Source organism: Phocoena phocoena, chromosome 8, assembly GCF_963924675.1.
Source record: "Phocoena phocoena chromosome 8, mPhoPho1.1, whole genome shotgun sequence".
Lineage (NCBI taxonomy): Eukaryota > Metazoa > Chordata > Mammalia > Artiodactyla > Phocoenidae > Phocoena > Phocoena phocoena.
This window is the reverse complement of record NC_089226.1, coordinates 101965876-101981041: the sequence shown is the minus strand read 5'-3', so window position 1 is coordinate 101981041 and position 15166 is coordinate 101965876. Positions and strand designations below refer to the sequence as shown.

Genomic DNA, 15166 nt, shown 5'->3' with positions numbered 1-15166 from the left:
AAGATCCCACACGCCACGGGGCAACTAAGCCCGTGCGCCACAACTACTGAGCCTGCGTGCCACAACTACTAAAGCCTGTGCGCCTAGAGCCTGTGCTCCACAGGCTCTAGGAGAAGCCACCGCAATGAGAAGCCCGCGCACCACAACGATGAGTAGCCCCCGCTTGCCGCAACTAGAGAAAACCCGCGTGCAGCAACAAAGACCCAATGCGGCCCAAAATTAATTAATTAATTATTTTTAAAAAAGGACAGTCCAAGTGGAGGGACCAGCCTGTGCCAAGGTACAGAGGGCCGGTTGGGGAGCAGCTTGTGGGCAGAGGGCTGTGGGAAGGAGAGTCAGAGGTGAGGCCAGAAGTACAGGCCTGATCGGGAAGGAAGTTGGAAGGAGGAAAACATCCCCAAGATGTTGGGGAGCCAGAGAGCACTGTCTGCCTGATTGCCCGAGGAGGTAGAAGCGGGGCAGGGTGGAGGGTGGTAGGGTGGAAAATTCGGGGTTTTGAGGTTGGAGGCTCAGAAACTTCTGCTGGAGCCCGGCTTCCCCCGACTACCCCTCCACCCCCCACTGCCTCTCTGAGCCCCTGCATACCTTCTTCTCAGGGCTCAGAACCCCACCCTCCTCCTCAGCGCCCCTCTCTCCCACCCCTGCCCCCCTCCGAGTTTAATGCCTTGGTCTCCACCACCACCCAGGGGCTCTTGAGGCCCGATGCCCCGTGTAGGCCACCTCCCCGGGGACCCAGGCCGTTCCTGGGCCCTTCCTCTTTGGTCCTCTCTGTCCCCCCAACAGGCTCCAACACCTCAGGGCAGCTGAAGCCACTGAAGATGGGGGTGGAGCAATGAGAATCTGCACACAGGGTGCCCTGAGCCTGGGGTCCTCCTCCTGAGTCCTGGTGGGGCAGAGCTGGGGTCCAGGGCTGGGGTTGGGTGGGGTCACGCAAGGCCCCTCCGCCTGCCTGGCCCAGGTGCACCCAGGCCTGGCAGGTTCTGAGCTAAGGACACTTCTGAGACTGGGTGCTGGGAGGAGCCACAGACGAGGGGTGGGGAAGGAGGGGGAGGGCTCCAGTGACGGTGGGGGGATGGGGTTGCCCAGCAACCACCACGCTGCCTCTGCGAGGAGGGATCCTTAAAGAGCTGAGCAGAAAAGGCTGGACTTGGAGGGGCGGAGGCACAGCCTCGCGTACCAATGGCTGCCTGCGCCCCCCCACCCCCACCCCCCCGCCGCCTCCCCCTCCAGGAGTGGAGCTCCAGCTGGGAGGGTGGCCGGACTGGGAGGACCTGAGACAGCTGGGCCTGGAACCACTGGGGTCCTATCTTGTCCTCACAGGACACAACCTGGGATGGAGCAAGAAGGCCGCCCTGAGGCCCTCAGGACAAGGGACACCCTGGGCTCCCGGACCGCAGGGCCTGGGACAGGAGGGAACTGGGACTCCTCAGCACCACCCCTGGCCCTGCCGCCAAAGGAGCTCTAGTTTTAGACCCAGATGAAACCGCCTCTTCCCAGCTGAGTGACCTTGAATGGGCCACCTCCCCAACCGCATGTCCTGAGAGTCCCAGGGGGCCAGCTGCAGGACTGTCAGCCAGGGTCTGCCCAGAGAAGGCGGGCCTGACAAGGCTGTGTCTGGTGGGTGGAGTTTCTAAGGAAGTCCTTCCTGGTGTCTAACTTAAATTCCCTGCGCAACAAAGGCTGGCCTCCTTTCCTCTGTCTTTTTTTTTTTTAAATAAATTTATTTATTTATTTTTAGCTGCGTTGGGTCTTTGTTGCTGTGCGCGGGCTTTCTCTAGTTGCGGCGAGCAGGGGCTGCTCTTCATTGTGGCGCACGGGCTTCTCACTGCGGTGGCTTCTCTTGTTGCGGAGCACGGGCTCTAGGCACGTGGGCCTTCAGTAGTTGTGGCACACAGGCTCAGTAGTTGTGGCTCGCGGGCTCTAGAGCGCAGGCTCAGTAGTTGTGGCACACGGGCTTAGTTGCTCCGTGGCATGTGGGATCTTCCCGGACCAGGGCTCGAACCCGTGCCCCCTGCATTGGCAGGCGGATTCTTAACCACTGCGCCCCAGGGAAGCCCCTTTCCTCTGTCTTTATCGGAAGAAGGGAATGTCTCTTTGGTCTCAGTACCACACCTCATGTTCCAAAAGCAACAACTAGCGTGAGGATTCAGCTGTGTGATCTTCTTCTAGTTTCTTTCCTTTTAGGGCCTCGGTTTCCCTGCCTATACACAGAGGGGCTGGACTAGCTCAAGGTGTGCCTCGCTGGGAGGCACCTCTGGACTTCTGCCGCCCTCTCAGAATCACTGGGAGAGCTCCCTCCCAGCTTCCTGCAGTGGTGGAAGACAGTGGGGGCAGGGGCATCAAGGGGGCCAGAGCCCTGCCATTTCCTCACACCAAGGTGCTCCTTCCATTGACTGGATTGAGCCACATTTGGAAGCCAATCCTATGCCCGATCCAATCCTGTCTCCCATGGTCCTCTAATTGGCCCCTGTGGGTTTAGCATCGCCTCTCTTCCTGGCCCTCCATCAACCCATCCTCGGCCACCACCATCCCTCCAGCCTCTACTTCCAGGTCCACTCCCTTCAATTTGCTCCCCCTCAGCTCTGAGGAGCTGCCTTCTAAAGTGCAAGCCTGACCCTGCCTCTCCCTCACTCTAGCACCTGCCGTAGTTCCCCACGGCCGTGAGAGAAGGCTCAGGGCCCCATGGGCCTGGCTACTCCTCTGCCCTCAACGCGGGCTCACTCCCCTCTGGACATTTCAACCAGATGGAGCTTAATCCACATCTGTTGAATGAATGAATGTCACCGAGAGCAGAGCTTCAGTGCCGGCCGTGCTGGCCTCCGGAGCACAGGAATGACCAAAGCAGACCAGGCCCTCTTCCACAGGCTGCCATGCTGGTAATAAACCAGCAAATAAATGAGAGGATGAGATCACTACAGGACCATGACGTGGCCTCTGAAGGAAATAAACAGGGTGATGGGGAACAGGGTGGAAGGCACTTCAGGGGAGGACTTTCAGTGGAGGTGACATTTTCATTGAAGACCTGAAGGATGAGCAGGAGACAGTTTGGAAAGAGATGGAAGGAGAGTGTGCCAGGCAGAGGGAGCAGTATGTGCAAAGGCCCTGGGGCATGAAAGAGCCAGACCTATCTGAGGAAGAGAAAGAAGTTCAGGGAAAAAAAAAAGAAGTCCAGGAAATTGGGAAGAATGGAGCGTGTCATGCAGCCATGCATTTGTGGAGGGGAGTATGGATTTTATTCTAAGTGTAATAGGAAGCTATTTGAGAGTTTTAGGCAGGGAAATGACATGATTTAATTTATATTTTAAAACGATCATCTGAACAACCACTTTGGAGAACAATTTGGCAATAACTAGTAGAGTTAAAGATGTGCATATACCACAACCAGCAGTCTCACTGCCAGGCGTATAAGAGACAAATTCCAGCACACGGGTTCACGGGCCGCATGCAAGATGCTACCGCAGCTGGGTTTGCAAGAGACAAAACTGGGCACACCTGACTGGTGGTCAGTGGGAGGACGGGTGGAAGAGTGTGGGACAGTCCCAGCCTGGGATATTACATAGCGGTGAAAGCAGACGGACCAGAGCAGCCTGGGCCTGCCGGGATAAGCCTCCCACGCCCCACCGCAAAGGGTAGCAGCCAATCCCAGGAGTTCCACTTTATGTAAAACTAAGACACGATGGGCTTCCCTGGTGGCGCAGTGGTTGAGAGTCCACCTGCCAAATGCAGGAGACACGGGTTCGAGCCCTGGTCCGGGAAGATCCCACATGCCACGGAGCAGCTGAGCCCGTGTGCCACAACTACTGAAGCCCACACGTCTAGAGCCCCTGCTCCACCGCAAGAGAAACCACCACCATGAGAAGCCCGCGCACCGCAACAGTAGCCCCGCTCACCGCAACTAGAGAAAGCCCGCGTGCAGCAACGAAGACCCAAAAATAAATAAATTAATTAAATAAATAGACACACAAAAAATTAAAACACGAATACCTGGGTAATAGCCTGTTGAGGGGTATACACAGTAAAACTCTAAGGAAAATACGTGCCCGATTCAGGGTGGTGGGTTCCTCTGTGGGGGAGGGGAGGGCAAGGGAGGGGAGGGCTTCACCTCTTCTATGACATTTTATTTGTTGGGCTGTTGGTGGGTCAAGGGGCCGTGTGTGTGTGTGTTCAATAGCAAAGGAGCCCCGGTTGCTGAAGAGAACAGAGTGGAAGGTGAGGGCCAGCAGAGGAGCTGCCCAGGTGGGAGGAGACGGTGGTTGGACCTCATGGGGAAGTTAGAAATGCAGCCCCAGACCTGCCCTGCTGTTCAGAACCTGCACTCTTTCCTCCTCCCAGGCCGTCATTTATTTTGTGCTCCATTAGCCCCGGTTCTCTCCTTTCAGGAAGAAAACTGAAGCTCAGAGAGGGCAAGGGGCTGCCTGGGATCACCCAGCAAGCTGGGGGTAGAGGAACCTGTGACCCTTCCCTAGTGGTCAGGGGGCCTCTCCAGCTGGGGCTGAGCAGGGGGTCAAGGCTACCTGCAGGACACACCCACACCGCCCCGGGAGCAGTGGACAAGCAGCCTCTCCGGGCCCCTCCCCCAGAAGGGCCCTCGTCGTCCACTTTTCCACCCGCCAGGGCTCCCTTGGGCCCCAGCCCCTCGTTCCTGCGTGGCTGGAGACTCTGCCCGCCCGGCTGGCTGGGGCCCAAGTCATCTCTTGGTAATTGGGTTTCAGGGATGTTTGTGGTTATGCTAATGGTGGGAGGCTGAGCGCTGGGACCCCTGGCTCCTGGGGGAGGGGAGGCCCAGGCAGCAGCCAGGGTCCCACAGCACTGCAGACTCAGCACTGCCTCAGAAATCGGACGGCCTGATTCGAAGCCTGGCTCCCTTGAGCAAGTCATGCAACCTGTCTGAGCCTCTACTTCCTCATCTGTAAAGTGAGAAAAATAATAGTACCTGTCATTAGGCTCTCCAGGGAGGGAAGGGTAAAATGAAAGAATCCACTGAAAATACTTGGTCCAATGCCTGGCACAAAGAACTTGCTCGATAAATGTGTTATTAACTATTTTTTGTTTTTGTTTAAAGTCTAAAAGTTCCTCCAGGAAAATGTGAACGGGGGCTAGCCAAATCTGTGCAATGAGCTAATGGGTGACTCACTTTTCCTTTGCTTTTTATGTATATTATCCAATTTGGGGCAATGAACATGAATTTCTTGCAAAACAAAATACCAATATGTGGAAGGTGTCCAGAGGGCTTGGAGAATGGGATCCAAGAATTTGGGGTCCAGCTTGGGGACCACCAGCTGGGAGGCTGGGTCTCCAGGGGCAGAGCCCAAGGAACCCAGGCAGGAGGGGACAAAGGAGGGGCCTAGGCCAGCAGGAACCGCAGCCAAGTCACCTGCTTTGAGCTTAAATGGCTGACTGGGCAGCTTTTGTAGGGAGAGGCATGGGGGTGGGATGCCCGAGGTAGACCAGGGAGGGGACTGCAGAACCAGAATGGACGTGCGTGAAGGGGCAGGAGTGAGGGAGGCCCATCTGAGGTTCAGGAGAGCAGAGGAAGGGGGGCCTGGCACAGGGCCAGTGGGAAGGAGGAGGCTGAGGGGGAGACTCTGGAAGAGGGAGCCCAGCTGGGTACAACTCCCAACAGATTTGGAGAATCTCAGGGCTCTGCTCAGAGAAGATGGAGTGAGGAGCTCGGTCCTGGAGGCAAACAAGCCAAATCTGGCTAAGCAGGATGCTGAGTGGTCCAGGCTACAGAGTCGGATCAATGGGATTGAAATTCTATCTCCACCACCCTCACTGTGTGGCCTCGGGCCAGGCGCTTATCTGAGCCTCAGTCTCCCCATCTGTAAAATGGAGCGGTGCATCCAGTAAGGTCCCCATGGCTCTCCCTAGGAGGCTGGTCAACAAACCTTGATGAGAAGAAGCTGCTGTCATTATTATTGTTGTTATTATTATTAATGCAGCCTGTCAGCAGGCTGATCTCACCCTTCTCCCTGGCTGACTGGGAAGAGCTGGGGACCCCAGCTCCTGCACCCAATGCCATCACGAAGCTCTATGACGCCGTAACAGTTTTTTTGGTTTTTTGGTATTTTTTGCGGTACGCGGGCCTCTCACCGCTGTGGCCTCTACCGCTGCGGAGCACAGGCTCCGGACGCGCAGGCTCAGCGGCCGTGGCTCACGGGCCCAGCCGCTCCGCGGCATGTGGGATCCTCCTGGACCGGGGCACGAACCCGCGTCCCCTGCATCGGCAGGCGGACTCTCAACCACTGTGCCACCAGGGAAGCCCTGCCGTAACAGTTTTAGAGGCATTTTAAACTTTATCATCCATGCCCCAAAGGCCTTCACTTAACTGACCTCCCCACCCCACAGATGAGGAAACTCAGGCCCCAGGGAGTGGAGCAGCTGGCCCAAGGTCACAGCTGAGGGTTACAGGACTAGACCTTGCAAAGCACGAGGACGTTGGCTCCTCCGATAAGGGCTGTGGCCTTGGGCAAGTCACTTTGCCTCTCTGGGCCTCAGTTTCCCCGTCTGTAAACAGGGCGGGAAGGGGTGTGTGTACACACGTATACACATGTTGAGCTGATCAGCAGAGGTCTGATAGCCTTGCCCCCTATGAGGGCCCCCCAAGCCTGGGGAATGTCTAGTTAAGCCTCACGCTTTCCACCAGGCCGCCTCACCTCACAGGACAGTGACCTTGGCCTGGGGGACAGAGCTTGTCAAACACGGCAACTGCTCTTGCAGCTTGAGATGCCTTTGAAGCCTCTTGTTTTCTCTTCAGAAATTAAGCACATTTCACATTTTATTCCATCTGTGGGACGTTTCTAATCTAAAACATGTTTTAAACAGCTCGCCCTCAAGTAATGTGGACACCCACTGCAGGCCTGTGGGAACTCGGGGAGGAAACGGTGAGGACTTCATGGGAACAAAGCCCACTCCCCCAAACCCCCCGTGGGGCTGGGGCCACCATTCCGTTCCATCGCGCGGGCCGTCAGTCAGTCGTCACCTCATAGGTGCCGGGCGCTGTGCTAGAGTCTGGGGCACAGGGGAGCAGTGGGGACTCGGCCAGGCAGAGGCAGGCCAGGAATGGGGCAGGTGCAGTGGAATGGTAGGGGCTGTTTGGGGATGCACAGACACTGGGGGGGAACCAAGGAGGAGGTCTGGGAAGGGATCACCTGGAAAGTGCAGTAGCCCCCTGGTCCCCCTCCTGCCCCCTTTGCCCTCTGACCTTCTCTCCTGCTTCTCTCCCCGACTCACTCTGCCTCAGCCACAGTGGCTCCTGGCTGTGCTTCAAACCCACCAGGCGGGCTCCTGCCTCAGGGCCTTTGCACAGGCCAGTCCCTGCCTGGTCTGTGCTCCTCACAAGTAGCTTCCTTTTCAGCGGGTCCTCGACTCCTTCTAGGTGAGCCCCTACCCACCTGCTTGCCACTCTCTCCTCCCTTCTATCCACTTCACAACCTCTGGTGCTAATGGTAATTCTTGTTCAAGTTTATCTGGCTGTTTCTGGACGGTCTCCCTGCCTGATGATGAGATCTGTGCCAGCAGGGCCTTGCTGGTCTGTGTCCCAGAGCCTGGCACATACAGGGGTTGGATGCGCCTTTGTCAAATGATAGAAAGCTGAGATCTGGCCTTACAGGGGAGGGTGAAGGAAAGGGGCTAGGGAGAGGGGCTGGGTGATTTGGGGGAGCAGTCCCCCCACCCCAAGCCTGGCCGGCAGCCTCTCAGGCCTTGGAGGCCAGGATGAGGCCACGTGGCAGCCGCAGCCTCCGGAAACACCCTCAGGGGTTGTGCCTGCTGCACAGTCACTGCTGTGCCCGCTCACCCAGCTTCTCCCTGGCCCAGTAACCTGCTCAGCGCTTTCCTCGGGTCACCGAGTCTTCTCTGTGGTGGCCCACATGGCCCACTGCCCCCTCCTTGGCACTCCCCCACCCGGGCTGGAGGAGTTAACCCCTGCCAGGGAGAAGCCTAGGCAGCTCCTACAACACCTCCTGTCACTGCCCTTGAACCAGTCCTGTCACCTGCATGGCCCCCACCCCAGATCCTGCCTCTTAGGGCCCCCCCAGGTGGGCTCTTCTGTGAGGCCTGGTGGATGAGAGCCTCTCCTTCACAGCCAGGGGACCCCGTGTGGCCTGGCTGAGTGACTCTGGGCACAATCGTAACCTGTCAGGTTTGTTCAGTGTGTTGTTAGTGGGTGCCTGCTGTGTACTGGGCTCTGTGCTGGGCGCTGGGGACGCGCTGTGGACGAGACACTCAGGGCTTGTGGGGGGGGGTAGGGTAGCAAAGTAGACGCTCACCTGGGAGGTCAGGATGCTGGAGGCAGTGATTCATGGCCCGTGGTAGGGTGTAGCGGGAGACCAGCTCCAGACACTGCCGGCTCTCAGGGCCGGAGATGGTGAGGGTCTCCTCCAGGCAGGGGACAAGCCCATGCAAAGGCCCTGGGGCCGGAGGAAATGGGGCAAGTCTGAGGACCTGGCGTGCGGCTGAGGGATAGATGGCGGGGAGAGAGGACAGAGATAAGGTGATGAGTCAGCAGGGTCCTGGGCCTGGGGTATGGGAGCAGCTTGTTCTTTATCCTGAGAGCAAAAGGGGGCTTTGGACCTTTAACCAGGAAGCTGGGAGTAACATAGGAGATGTTCATATTTGCATAGTGAGAAGATCCTTCTCCATGGCTCGGCTCTCTCATCTGTAAAATGGGTTAGTAATAGTGTCTTCCACACAAGGTCAGGATTAAATGAGCTCATGCAAGTACAGGGCTTACCTGGCCCAGGCCCAGGCCCTTCTGCCACTGTGGGCCCTTCCTCTACAAAAATAAAAGTTAATTGTATGACTTTGTTGGCATAAAGACAAATTTCTTAACATTTTATATATATTATATATTTGATATATACTTAAAATTATATATAACTTTTGTTTTCAACCTAGAAGTTCACTTTTTCTTCTGATTTTAAAAGAAATTAGGGACTTCCCTGGTGGCACAGTGGTTAAGACTCCACGCTCCCCATTCAGGGGGCCGAGGTGCAATCCCTGGTCAAGGAACTAGATCCCACATGCGTGCTGCAACTAAGAGTTTGCATGCCTCAACTAAGAGTCTGCGTGCTGCAACTAAGAAGTCCACATGCCGCAACTATGAGTTCACATGCCTCAACTAAGGAGTCCATGTGCCGCAACAAAGGAGTGGGCGAGCCGCAACTAAGGAGCCCACCTGCCGCAACTAAGACCTAGCACAACCAAATAAATAAATAAATATAAAAAATAAAATAAAAAGCACAAAAATACATACATACATAAAAAGAAATAAATAAATTACGTTTTCATGGTCCCTAAAAGTATTATGGGCCCCAGGTACATGCCTACTACTCCCTGCCTGGGCCCTCAAAGTGGGGGCTACTCTTCTGTTTAGGTGCTGCCTGGCAGGGCAGGAGGGGGCGTGCAGTGGGAGCAACCAGAAAAGGAAGAGGAGGGAATTCCCCAGCAGTCCAGTCGTTAGGACTCAGCGCTCTCACTGCCAACGGCCTGGGTTTGATCCCTGGTCGGGAACTAAGATCCAGCATGCTGCGAGGGTGTGGCCCCAAAAGAAAAGAAGAGGAAGATGTATCTGTGTGTCCCCCTCCCCTCCGCCCTCTCCCCTCGCCTCCCCCTCCCTCCATCCCTGTTCTGCTGCTGCCCTGGTTCAACCACATTCTGGCCCCTTTGATCCTCCCTGGGCCTGTGGAGAGTCAGGCAAAGCTGACCTTGTCCTTCCCCAGCATAGGCACCCCTGTGGCCCCCCGACCAGGGAAACGCTCAGACTTATTTCCCTGCATGTCCTTCCTTCCCTCCAAGGTGTGCTGCCACCTGCTCTGTGAAGCCCCCAGACTCCAGGCTGCTCCAGCTCTGGTACCTTCCTCACCTGGACATTTACACACTCTCCTCGACTCAACTTGGGTACCCTTGGTGGCCCCTGGCACACAGTTGGCACCCAAGTAAAATGTTTTTTTTTTATCATGTTGTATATTACATCCCTAGTACTTATTTTTTTTAAACAAATTGTTTTTTAATTTATTCATTTAGTTTTGGCTGCGTTGGGTCTTCATTGCTACGCGCGGGCTTTCTCTAGTTGCAGTTAGCAGGGCTACTCTTCATTGCAGTGCGCGGGCTTCTCATTGCAGTGGCTTCTCTTGTTGCAGAGCATGGGCTTTAGGCACGCGGGCTTCAGTAGTTGTAGCAGGTGGGCTCAGTAGTTGTGGCTGGTGGGCTCCAGAGAGCAGGCTCAGTAGTTGTGGTGCAGGGGCTTAGTTGCTCCACAGCATGTGGGATCTTCCTGGACCAGGGCTTGAACCCGTGTCCCCTGCATTGGCAGGCGGGTTCTTATCCACTGCACCACCAGGGAAGTCCCCCTAGTACTTATTTATCTTTATTTATTTATTTATTTTTGGCTGCGTTGGGTCTTCATTGCAGTGCACGGGCTTTTCATTGTGGTGGCTTCTCTTGTTGCAGAGCACGGGCTCTAGGGTGTATGGGCTTCAGTAGTTGTGGCATGTGGGCTCAGTAGTTATGGTGCACAGGCTTAGTTGCTCCGTGGCGTGTGGGATCTTCCCGGACCAGGGCTCGAACCCATGTCCCCTGCATTGGCAGGCGGATTCTTAACCACTGCGCCACCAGGGGAGTCCCCAATTAAAATGTTTTGTGCAGGGAGTGACAGAGGGGCCACTGGGTCCCCTGAAGTGACAGTGGCCGAGCACTCCGGGTCTGGCCCTCTCCCTTTCACCAGGCAGTGGCCACATTCCAGCCCCTGAACTGGGCCGGGAGCTGGGGCACAAACTGGGAAGCGGCTCTCCCCCACCCACAGGACAACAGGTGCTGGGAGTCGGGGGAGGGGCTTCCCCCCCTAGGTGCCCCAGGCCTGAAAAGGTGCGGAGTAGGCAAAGGAGAAATGGGGGTCGGGGGACTGCACTGCATGAGCAGCAGTGCGGGGGCAGGGAAGGGCTGGCAGAGTGTGTGAGAGGCGGGGAGCGATGCCCCCAGCACACCCCAGCCCCAGCCCCTGGCCTGGTGGGCCGCTGTCAGCGGACAGAGGATTTGGCAGTGACTGGGGTGCACCTCATTTCCACCCCAAGGTCACAGGCGCAGCACTGAGGCTCCTAGCCAGTTAATCGTGTCCAACAGAGCACGGCACAGGCACGTCCATGGGCAGGGGCCGCGGCAGGGCTGGACCACCTTGCCCTGCATGGGGGCCGACAAGCCAACTCGGATGGCAGGCGTCGGACCAGGCATCTCACAGCCCCGGAGGTGCACACTCTGGCCCAGGAGCCTATGCCCGCCACAAAGCCAGAACAAGCCTCAAGCCCCGCTCAAACCCTAGGGCCAGGCATGGGTCCCCCCTCACAAGCTTGATGACCCTGCTTCGCTGGGGCAGGTTTGGGTCCTTTGGGTGGGGCTGTGTTACAGACTCTGGTTTGGACCTGAGGTCCAGTGATAGTTCACGTCTTGCTTGCCCATCACCCCGCCTCAGCAAGGAGGCCCTTTCCGACAGAGGGAGGGTGCAGGGGTTAAGAAAATGGGTGTGGGGCTTCCCTGGTGGCGCAGTGGTTGAGAGTCCGCCTGCCGATGCAGGGGACGCGGGTTCGTGCCCCGGTCCAGGAAGATCCCACATGCCGCGGAGCGGCTGGGCCCGTGAGCCATGGCCGCTGAACCTGCGCGTCCGGACCCTGTGCTCCGCAACGGGAGAGGCCACAACAGTGAGAGGCCCGCGTACCACAAAAAAAAAAAAAAAAAAAAGAAAATGGGTGTGACAACCAGCCATCCTGGTTCAAACCCCTTTCCTCCCCTCACCAGTCACGCCGTGAGCCTCAGTTTCCTCATTGGAAAAATGGACTAATGACCAGTTGTGATTTAGAGCCTCAAACCAAACTGAGGGGAGCATGGGGGCGGCGGGGGCAGAAAGGGGAGGAGCGTGCGGGTGAGGTGAGGTGGGAAGGGCCAGCCTGGGCTGGGGAGCAGGAAGGCCTGAAACTGCCCTGCTTTGGATGGGAGGCTGGGCGGTACACCCAGGGGACCGCCTGTGGTATCTTTGGTACTGCTCCCCCTTTTCCGTGTTCCCCCCAAGCCTCCAGGCCATCCTCTCAACTGTGAGTGCCTCGGGCAGCCCTATGGGGGCACCATGTGACCAGGTGTCCAGGCCCCTGGGGAGAGGGCCAGACAGGGGCCTAAGGGAAAGAGGAGCAGGAGAACAGGCTCTAGACCACCAGATTGCAGCCCTTCCCCCTGAGCCCCACCAGGGGGCTGCTGGGCATGGTGGACTCGGGGAAGGGGACACTGCAGACCGGCCTCCTGGGATACCTGCTGAACTTGGGGACAGGCTGGTGACCAGGTCCTCCGTGCAGCTTGAGTCTGAGCCCCCAGTGCTGGGCCACACCTCCCTCTCCCACCTGTGGCAGGTAATGCCACCTGGTTACCTGGTCCCCCCTTCCCCCAGCTCAGCCTCTGCCCCAGGCTCACCTCCCTCCTCAGCCCCTGGATGAGACATCGGGCCAATCCACCCCAGTCCCCTCACCCGGGCAGGGCCACACTCGGTGGGGTTTAGGGGGTGCAGGGCAGGTGGCCGTTGGCATCTCCTTCCAAAGGGACCTGCAAAACAGCAGGTCGGAGCCCCTCCCCTCCCGCCCCTTTGAGGCTCGCTGCCAGTGCGTTTGACACTGAGCTCTCCACCAGCGGGAGCCGGCTCATTTGCGGCCGGTGTTAATTAAGAGAAAGAGGTGATGGGGGGAGGCAGGGAAGGGCCGTGGAGGGCAGCTTCTGACAGCCGCCAGGACTGCTGTGGGAGCCAAGGGGGCCGGGAGCTGGACCCGCAACGACCTAAGATGCCTGGGTCTCCCGTGCTGGCTCCAGGGCAGAGCTCTCCAGACGGCCGACCCCTCGTCTTTGCAGCCAACCTGCTGGCGTGGGAGGAGGGTCAAGAGTGCATCCGAGGGGCCTACTGTGTGCTCTGCCTGATGTGGAGGAGGCAGGCCCCAGCCCTGGGGGGCGGGGGGGAGGGGGGGGCAGGGGAAGCCTCCCTCCAACAGTCCCTCAGCAGTCTGCTTCGAGGTTGGCCTGCTTTGTGGCTTGGCTCTGGAGTCAGACAGACCCCGTTCCAATCCTGCTGCCACGCAGCTCAACCTCTGAGCTTTGGTTTTCTTACCTGTAAAGTGGGAGCGATGGCACTGCCCTTGTGGCTTCGTTATGACAGTAAATGGGGTCAGCCTGTGCCCGGCAAACAGCCTCGCTCGGTCATTGGCGACGTGCCCAGCCCCCAGCGGCCTGCCACGTCTGCTGGGTGTCCTGCGTGGTCCACCTCCTGCTCGCGCTCTCCCCCGGGGCTCCAGCGCTGGCTGCCTCCCCTGCCTGCTCAGCCCGCCTCCGCCCACATTCCCCGCGGCCCCCCAGCACTGCTCTGGGAGCGCCTAGCCGCTCCTCGCCTCTCCATCTTAATTAGCTGCTTGTATTAATCTTGCAAGGAACGTGGCAACTTGCAGCCCTGGGTTTTCGGGCTGTGGAATTAATTATTCCCCAAGCGAAGAGCTGTCAGCTCTGGGAGACCAGCCACTCAGAGCCACCTGACACCGCTTAGCAGCGTCCACAGCTTCTGCAGAGCACCCCGGGGCCCACGGCCGGGCCAGCTTGGAAATGGCCCCCATTCCCGGCCTGGGCTCTTTTCCGTGTCCCCCTCTTACAGAGGGGCTGCAACAGGACCTGGGAAGGCAGGGAGGGATGCCACAGCGGTGTCGGAGCTGAAGGCCCCGCCTGGGAGCCAGGACCCCTGGGGCCAGAGGGGCTGAGGCACAGTTGACCCATCTCCCCACCGGGCGACACCTGGGCCTGGGGAACGCACCTGCCCTGTCTCGCCCATCACTCGCACTCATTAGCATCAGTGCTTCACACGAGGCAGCTGTGTGGCCGGAAGCTGGAGCCCAGGCTGGGAGGGGGCGCTGACCCGCACGGCCCTCACATTCTGATGGAGAGGCTGCCAGCCTCACTCTGCCCCTGCGTCAGCCCCGTGAGGGGGCTGGAGAGGGCAGCTGGCCAGGCAGAGCGAGACGGACGGGGCAGCCGCGGCAGCTGGCGGTCCAGCTCTGGCCGAGGGTGCGGGGCACCGGGGGCCGGCGCAGCTGAGGAGCCCTCTCTCTTCCTTGACCTTCACAAGTCACCCATCTGTCCCGGTCCGGTTCCAGTCCCAGTGCCCTGGGCCCTTCCTGCGCCGCCCTGGGTGGGGTCCTGACCTCGCACATGAGTGCTGTCGTCCACGAGGCTCCCAGCCCTGGTTCATAATCCTCATCCCCCGGGGGCACTTTCCATGGCCGCAGCGACGCCGTTTGCTCCTAGTGGCTGCAGCTGTGTCTCCCACAGTCTGTGAGCTCCGCGTCTCTGCACCGGGCCTGGCACAGAGGGGCTCGGGAGACCCAGTGGGAAGAAAGAATGAGTGAGGGACTTCCCTGGCAGTCCAGTGGTTAAGACTCAGTGCTCCCAATGCAGGGGACGCGGGTTCGATCCCTGGTCGGGGAACTTAGATCCCGCACGCTGCACCGTGCTGCCAAAAAAAAAAAAAAGGAAGAAAGAACGAGTGAATGAAGGATACGTGCGGCCAGGGGTCGTCTGCCACTCTAGATCTCACGTGCAGCTGCTTCCGCGGTGAGCGGACCCGACCCTGGTGCCTCCCGATCCCACCGCAGTACCAACCCCAGGCCCATTGGGAGCCTCAGCGGAAGAGGAAGTCCCGCCCCTTCCGCCTCCTGGTTGTCTGCCCCTGCTTCAGGGACCCTGTGCCCAGGGACCCGGGCTGGCCCTCGGGCCTGGCTGGCAGCCCCCCGTCGCCCCCTCCGCGCAGCTGCGTGCCCCACCAACCTCTCCCCGACTGACCGCCTTCGTCTTTCTCTCTTGCAGCCAACAGCTCCCTGCTCGGAGGCGGCGGTGGTGAGTACATCCTTCCTGCGGCCTGGGGGTTGTCTGGGGGTCTGCTTCTCTCCTCCTGGCCCCTTCACCCGCGGAGCCCAGCTGGGTGCCACGCGCCTTCCCCGCAGCGTTCCCCTCGTCCCCATGGTGCGCCGTTCCCATTTCTCCATCTCTGCCCTTCTTTACCGCCTCCCACCCCATCGGCCTTGCCCGGCCTCGTCCTCACTGTGGATGAAGCCGGACACCTGGCTGGCAGGCCCGGCTGCTTCAGCACTGGGTGACT

At 58.7% G+C, this 15166-nt stretch overlaps 1 protein-coding gene across 1 annotated transcript in view; it reads left to right on the top strand.

Moving 5' to 3' along the window:
- MACROD1 (mono-ADP ribosylhydrolase 1) overlaps window positions 1-15166 on the top strand; it is a 151234-nt gene that overhangs the window by 122157 nt on the left and 13911 nt on the right. Inside the window, exon 4 of the mRNA XM_065882460.1 lies at window positions 14875-14904. Within this exon, the coding sequence (XP_065738532.1) occupies window positions 14875-14904 (30 nt within the window). The remainder of the gene's footprint in view (window positions 1-14874; window positions 14905-15166) is intronic.